The sequence below is a fragment of the Oncorhynchus nerka genome, linkage group LG2, assembly GCF_034236695.1.
Source record: "Oncorhynchus nerka isolate Pitt River linkage group LG2, Oner_Uvic_2.0, whole genome shotgun sequence".
NCBI classification, from domain to species: Eukaryota; Metazoa; Chordata; class Actinopteri; order Salmoniformes; family Salmonidae; genus Oncorhynchus; species Oncorhynchus nerka.
In genome coordinates, this window is record NC_088397.1 from 45290641 (window position 1) to 45298344 (window position 7704).

Sequence of the window (7704 nt, forward strand, 5' to 3'; positions counted from 1 at the left end):
TGTATAGGTGCACGTGACTGGGAACTAGAATTCGTGTTGTATTTTACCTTTATTTACAAATTCTTAATTTCAATGACTGCCTAGGAACAGTGGGTTGACTGCCTGTTCAGGGGCAGAACGAAATATTTGTACATTGTCAGCTCATGATTTGTACTTGCAACCTTTCGGTTACTAGTCCAACTCTCTAACCACTAGGCTACCCTGCTGACGATTTTGTCTTGCAGGACATCTTCCTGGGGAACCTGAAAATGTACAAGGCTTCTGGGATATCTTCATCAGGTCGTGCTGTTTTCCTCCAACCTCTAAATCAACTTCAATGACCATTGTAAACCTGTGTACATTGTGCTGAAGCATTACTTAAACAATTTCTGAACTGTGGTTGTTGGTCTGAATATAACGAAGCGGCAGGAAGACGATACTAGTTGCCTCTTGTACATTAATAAATGTCACACCAATATTACTGAACATGTGTCCTTTATTCTCTCTTACTGGTCCTAATTCGTATGCATCAACAGCTAATCTGGTCACAAAGCAGGCCTGGATGGGTAAACATTTTAATACAATGTGTAGACCCTACAAACCTTGATCGTTAAGTGGTTGGCTCATGAACCAAATGTTCCCTGATGTGAAGATTCAGTTCGACTATTTAATCTGGTAATACACATACTTGCAGGAAGCTGCCCAACCACTTCACATTCGTCATCCAACAGCCTCTTAGCCAGAGACACAAAGGGTCAACGGCACATCGACAGATCTCCCACTGTCAAATGGGGACCTGACCGATACAGCCCTCCAAGCGCTGCCCCTCAAGCATCAGATTCCACCCTGAGAAATACATTGAATTCCATTCCCTGCCCCATGCACCACCAATGAACGAGAAACATACAGGCCAATTTCACAGCAAGGCCAACGATGTATGGAACCATGTCCATCTATGAGCATTTTTGTTGGAGTTTATTTTACATCTGTCATTCTATCCTTCGCCCAGCAACTCCCCTCCCCCTTATCTCCAATTCCACATCCCAAACATCAGCTTCCCTTAGCCCATCCCACCTGTCTCTGCTGGCCATACACTTTGGATTTCTACGCAGCATATATTTCAACTATGCTGTGATTAACATACAATTTCTATTGAATAGAAACTATATATTAGTAATTGACCTGGTCTCCAGGGGCCTGTTGCACAAAAGTAGAATTAAGACATCCGGGATAAATGACTCAGCTGAGCTCAATGAAGCCAAAACATGTGCGTCCAGGCTTAATTGGTTGCACAAAGACCAAGCCAGGATGAGCAGACACGGATTCATTAAGCCAGGTGAAACCAATCCTGGATAGGTGCGCGCTCACGGCTCACTCAAATAGACCCCGCCACAGATCACAGATGAACTGATTTACCATGGCAACTAGAGCCGAGTACTTTTCCCCGTCGGAAGCACAAATCCTCATGGAGGCATACGTATTGCAGACCGCCTGAATGCGTAAGTAGTGCACAATTACACACTCACCGCTCCGCTGAAACATCACAATTACAATTCAAATATTTAATTCACATCTCCAAAAATGCAGTTGTACTGTAATTATGAAACGGTTAAATTTTTAATTGAAATGCACTGCAGATATGAGTGAAATTGTGTAAAGTAACTCCATCACACTGTATAAAGCTATGATAAATTTTTTGATATTTTTACTGAAAACAAGACAAAAATACCAAGTAATTTTTTGCAGTGTGACTCCATTAAATGTGTGTGTGTGTGTGTGTGTAGATTAAACATGAACGGGCCAAAACGGACATGGCAGCAGGTCAAAATCAAATACAAGAACATTCTGCAGAATGGTATGGTCCCTGACTAATATTTAACAAAGCACAAGCATATATTGTACCCAGAAGGTGCCTGCTCACACATTGTCTGTACTGTTTTAGCAGTGAAAAAGAATACCCACAGACAAGGCACGGGTGGTGGGTCACCAAAGGCTGACCTTACCCCAGCAGAGGACATGGCCTTGGAGCTAAATAAAGGCAGGCCCGTCTTAGAGGGGATCCCTGGGGGGAAAGAGACGAGCATAGGTTCCTCCCAAGATGCCACCCGCTTCATTCAAGGTATGTCCTTCCATCTCTACATGGGATACAACCACATTCATATTGAATCAATTTGGACTGTCTGACTTTGGTTTACCTATTGCCTTGCAGTGCCTGGCAGCACTGTGTTCCTGTTAGAGCCACCAGCACAAGCACCAGACGATGCTGATCCAGTGAGTACTCCATCAAAGGCATACTGTAGGCCTGGCATGTCTTGTCTACTAGCTTCAATATGAATCCGATTAAATGTGATAGGGTGAAGGCCCCAGTGCAGCAGCAACAGCACATGATGGAGACGATGATGAGGAGGAGACCATCTCTCTGGATTCCAGAAGGCATGAGGTATCATGTTAAGACTGTGAAAGTACTATTTACTCTACAATGGTGAGGAGTCCTCATCAATATCAAAAAATCTAATTTCTTTTACAGGACCCAGATGCTATACAGTGGGAAAACCAGCCTGGCAACATAGTGCGTATTAATAAAAGGACACCACATCCTGCCAAATTCCAGCTGCGCTAATTGTATTGTGTTCACAGAGCTCACAAGCTATCAGAAAGTTGTATGGCAACCACCTCCGGCGCCAAATAGAACTGGCAGACATAGACATTCAGTACAAGAAGAAAAAGATGGAAAATCTTGCACTGGAGTCCGAAATAAAAAAGAGGACAATTAGGAAACTGGACCTTGAAATAAAAAAACTTGAGAGGGAGGTGAGATATGCCTTCAATGTACACTGTATGCTAACTGTAACACAAATGTATTAATCATTATTTTCTTTCCTCCCCCAGCTCCAAGAAGATGACACAGCTCAAAATAAAAATTAGGTATATTCTCGTAAAGTCAAGTGAGCCATGACATATGAGCTCTTATTGTGAGCACACAGGACGGTGGCATCTTTCTGAGGTTTTTTATTTTCCCAGCAATCAGTACAACCAAGTCATCGTTATAAGGCATCGCCCTCTTTTGCCCACCCCCAGCACCAGGTGTGGCCACTAGCCTATATGAAGGCCCAAAATTGTGTGTTCCTTTCTGCTCTGACAATGGCATGCCCATTCGTGCGAGATGTGGTGGATGAAGAAGCACTTGTGCTGAGGAGAGCCTTCAGGCGAGAAAGGGTCTTCAGGGACCGGTTGGACCCACTGGCCTTCCCTGATGACCATCTATATGAAAGATACAGGTTTTCTGCAGATGGCATCAGGTATCTATGCAGACTACTGGGTCCCAGGATTAAGCACCGCACTGCACGGAGCCATGCACTGAGTGTGGAGCAAATGGTTTGTGTGGCCTTGCGCTTTTTTGCTAGTGGAGCCTTCCTGTACTCAGTGGGGATGCAGAACAGCTGAACAAGGCCACAATTTGCCGCACAATAAGGAGTGTGTGTCTGGCTATCAAAGCATTAGCAGATGTCTTCATCTCCTTCCCTGGCCACAGAAGACTCTGTGACATCAAAGAGGAGTTCTATAGGATTGCAGGTAAGAGGATCTACAAATTACAGGACAACTGTTTACACATAGTAGGATACTCATTACTTTGTGTGACAGGTTTCCCCAATGTCATTGGTGCAGTGGACTGCACACACATAAGGATAAAAGCCCCCTCAGGTGCCCATGAGGCCGATTTTGTGAATAGGAAATCCTTTCACAGCATTAATGTTCAGGTGAACATAACTTTTTGATATTGTCCATTGACGAACACTCTGCATTGCCAGTGATGTGCATTGATTGGTGTAATATTCCTCATCTTATGATTTCAGATGGTCTGCAATGCTGACTGTGTGATCAGCAATGTTGTGGCAAAATGGCCTGGCTCAGTCCATGACTCCAGAATCTTTCGGGCCTCTGAAATCTCTCAGTGCCTATCACAAGGTAAGCCACACAACCCCTATTTATAACCATCATGGCTGTGTCAAGAATATCACTGTGTTTATGAGGTAGTAATGATGAGATTTTGTGTTGACAGGTGAATTCTCTGGTGTGTTGCTGGGAGACAGGGGGTATGGCTGCCAGCCTTTTCTCCTGACACCTTTCACAGACCCCCAGGAAGCACAGCAGGCCTACAACCATGCCCATGCCAGGACCAGGGCCAGAGTTGAAATGACCTTTGGCCTCCTGAAGGCACGCTTTCACTGCCTTCACAAATTAAGGGTCAGCCCTGTTAGGGCATGTGATATTACTGTGGCTTGTGCTGTCCTCCACAATGTGGCCTGCCTGAGGAAGGAGAGGGCCCCCAGAGTGCCACCAGCCATGGACTGGGACAATCCGGCAATCTTCCCTGATGACGACAGTGGTCGGCTGCTGAGGGACCAATATGTGTTGAATTATTTTAGTTAGTATGTGTGCTTTCAATTTTGGTTAAATATGTCCTGCGGTGGCAGAGGAATTTGGGTTTTTTGGGTTCGTTTTTTGACGAATTTGGCCTCTTATGATGTTTGTGCGGTATACTGTGTGTAATACAAGGCTGCAGGGAGGCTACTGCATCCATTCATTTGTCTGTTCAGTTGATGTGTATGGATTTGTCCTGCATTTATTTTAGTGTGCAGACATGCAGGGTGTGTTATATACAGACCTTTGAATGTGTATGTATCATTTTGTATAATATGCTTGGATTCTGTGCTTTCCATCTTGTAGAGTCACTGTGACTTCAGTTTCGAAAGGAGCTGATGGTTTACCTGCTTTGTTTTGTCCTTATTCAATAAAGGAACATAATGTTACACATTGTGTTTTTATATTCATATGGAATGTGTATTTGTTTATATGACAGAGTACTAGGGCCACACTGAAGAAAAAGGATAAAGTCATACATTTATGAGGCTGGTTCTTTCTGCAGAAAAGCTACATATTGTTTTTACAGTTTTGATACTTATGACAATGTGATACTTAATATTCTGGCACATCAGCATGTCTTTGTTTATGAAACCATACTGAAGTACAATTTCACGAAATGCCCCACATCTGTCATTTTAACAACTGTCCTCCTTTAAAACAACTGGTTACAATATTATGACTTGTGTTTTTTTTCCCCTCTGTGGCCCTAATATTCTATCATTTTATATATAGCCTTATAGTCTATGGGAAACTGTAAATTATCTAATGATAGCAACATCATCTAAAAATCATTTTTTATCCAAAATCATTGAAATTAATGATCACAAACGTTTAAATAATAACAGTGGGTCTAGTTATATGTGATAACAATGTATAGTGAGCAGTGAAATAACTATTGGTTTCCATTTGTGGTGACTGCTGACTGACATTAGGGATGAGATTAAATAGATCCTGGAATTTAGCCTGGTCTGGAGCAGGCTAGCTCCACAGAATAAATCTCCATGGTAATTTATACCATAACATATCCTCCTGCCCCCTATCCATCTTTAGTGCAACCGGATTACGGATCAATTGAGCCAGGATCACCAAGATATCCTGGCTTAATCCCTTATCCTAGTTTTGTGCAACAGGCCCCAGATCTCAAAGGATATTTAGTGTCAATTTTAGATCAATGTTTTGCATTTTCAACCATTCCTGAGAAGCTACTTGAGGGCAATACTAAAATAAATGGTCAATTGAATCTGTATTCTCACAACAATCTGCATTAGCTGAAAAGCACAAGTCTTGAATCAACTCATACACCCTGTCCCATGGAATCGGTAAATCAAATATCGCTACCCAACTATTTTGCAATATAAATGACATAACATCCTGGTCCTCAAATGAAACTGGTAAACTTTCCTATTTATGCTATTTGTATTCCTCTGCAAGTTCTGATCATTTATATTGGGCAGACAGACCACTTCCCTACCTCCTCCTGTCTCCATTTTTGGGGTAATGCTGTAATCAATTGGTTATCATCTTGGACTGAGTAGACCTTTCCAAATAATTCTTATAACTCCATGAAAGACAAGTCAACCATTCCAATTTACAATATCATTTAAATACAAAATACCCTTTTCCAAACTTGTTTCCCATAAATACAGGTCTTTCATCACCCAGCACATTTATATTCAGCCATAATGTTTGTTCTATCTTTTCAGGGGGATGAAATTGAAATTGTAGCCAGCTCTGCAATGCTTGTTTGAAAAAGAGAGATACTTTGAAAAAGGTATCATTTGCAGTCAATCAAAAATGAGACATCGAAATCTGTACACAGGCAAAAGGCTAAAAACAGTGAATTAGCTTTTCTTAGTAGTTTACTTGAGAACCATTTAGGGTTCAAATGAAACTTTTGAATAAGTGAAGATTCTAGAGATGTTTAGTGCTTTTATATTGAATAATCTCAAAACACCCAATTCATACTCATTATATAGCCAGCTAGTCCTGCATACCACCCATCATCCCACTGCTGGTTTGCTTCTAAAGCTAAGCTAAGCAGAGTTGGTCCTGGTAAGTCCCTGGATTGGAGAACAGATGCTTCTGGAAGGGGTGTTGGAGGGTCAGTAGGAGGCACCCTTTCCTCTTGTCTAAAACATATCCCAATGACAAAAGGCAGTAGGGTGCCGTCTTTTGGACGTTAAAGGGATGTCCTGACTCTCTGTGGTCACTAAAGATCCCATGGCACTGATCGCAAGAGTAGGGGTGTTAACCACAGTGTCCTGGCTAAATTCCCAATCTGTCCTTCATACCGTCATGGCCACCTAATCATACCCGGTTTATAATTGGCTCATTCATCCCCCCTCTTCTACCCTGTAACTATTCCCCAGGTTGTTGCTGTAAATGAGTATGTGTTCTCAGACAACTTACCAGTTTAAATAAAAATATACAAATGTATAAATATAGATAGGCACACTGTTTCTTGTCTGGTTTGTTGGTTGTTTTATATACTACTTCACCGTCAGCCCATTTTAAATATGAACTGCATAGTTATGTACAAGTTGTATTTTTTTAACGATCAAATACGTAATATTGTACACTTATCATAATTAGGTTTTAGTCCAGAGAGTCCAGAAAAGTTATCTAGATCTTCAATGAGACATTGCAGGGATCTAGCTAGCAGATTAAATATAAAACTTGAATCATCGGCATACATGGACACCTTTGTTTTTAAGCCTTGGATTTATAATCCTCTAATGTTGCTATTTGATATGATTTAATAGCTAGCATTTCAATGGCCATAATGAATTGATATGGTGACAGCGGACACCCTTGTTTCACCTTTTTGGAATAGGGGGCAGCATTTTCACTTTTGGATGAATAGCGTGCCCAGAGTGAACCGCCTCCTTCTCTGTCCCAGATGCTAATATATGCATATTATTATTAGTATTGAATAGAAAACATTCTCAATTTCCTAAAACTGGTTGAATGATGTCTGTGAGTATAACAGAACTCATATGGCAGGCAAAAACCTGAGATAAAATCCAACCAGGAACTGGGAAATCTGAGGTTTGTAGTTTTTCAACTCAGCCCCTATTGAAGATACAAGGTGATATTAGTTATATTTCACTAGCGGAACCCCAGTCAGCTAGTGGAACCCCAGTCCTAGACAGGTTAAATCTTCTTGACAATTCAAAACACTCTGAGAAGTAGCCGCTATTGACTATTTTACACCTGGGGTTGCTATACAGTACTTTTACCCATTTCTAAGAGAATCACCGAAATTGTAAACATCCAGGCATTTTATGAATATATTTGTAG

The 7704-nt window shown here is 41.5% G+C and overlaps 2 protein-coding genes across 4 annotated transcripts in view; both read left to right on the top strand.

Moving 5' to 3' along the window:
• LOC115144787 (L-rhamnose-binding lectin CSL3) overlaps window positions 1-465 on the top strand; it is a 15320-nt gene extending 14855 nt beyond the window's left edge. Inside the window, exon 9 of the mRNA XM_065026722.1 lies at window positions 225-465. The gene's annotated coding sequence lies outside the window, so the exon portion shown is untranslated. The remainder of the gene's footprint in view (window positions 1-224) is intronic.
• Window positions 466-1183: 718 nt separating this feature from the next.
• Window positions 1184-4811, top strand: LOC135574740 (uncharacterized). 3 transcript variants are annotated; one of them, XM_065026731.1, is made up of 11 exons: window positions 1184-1834; window positions 1922-2098; window positions 2189-2250; window positions 2333-2419; window positions 2507-2548; window positions 2617-2790; window positions 2869-2904; window positions 3001-3552; window positions 3622-3737; window positions 3834-3945; window positions 4040-4811. In XM_065026731.1, the coding sequence occupies exons 1-7, from the start codon at window positions 1771-1773 to the stop codon at window positions 2902-2904; spliced, it is 642 nt and encodes a 213-aa protein (XP_064882803.1). In that variant the 5' UTR covers window positions 1184-1770; the 3' UTR covers window positions 3001-3552; window positions 3622-3737; window positions 3834-3945; window positions 4040-4811. The 3 variants fall into 3 exon arrangements, with proteins under 3 accessions (XP_064882803.1, XP_064882800.1, XP_064882805.1); XM_065026728.1 differs by lacking the exon at window positions 3622-3737; XM_065026733.1 differs by lacking the exon at window positions 3622-3737 and having other exon boundaries at window positions 3058-3552.
• The last annotated feature ends 2893 nt before the right edge of the window (window positions 4812-7704 follow it).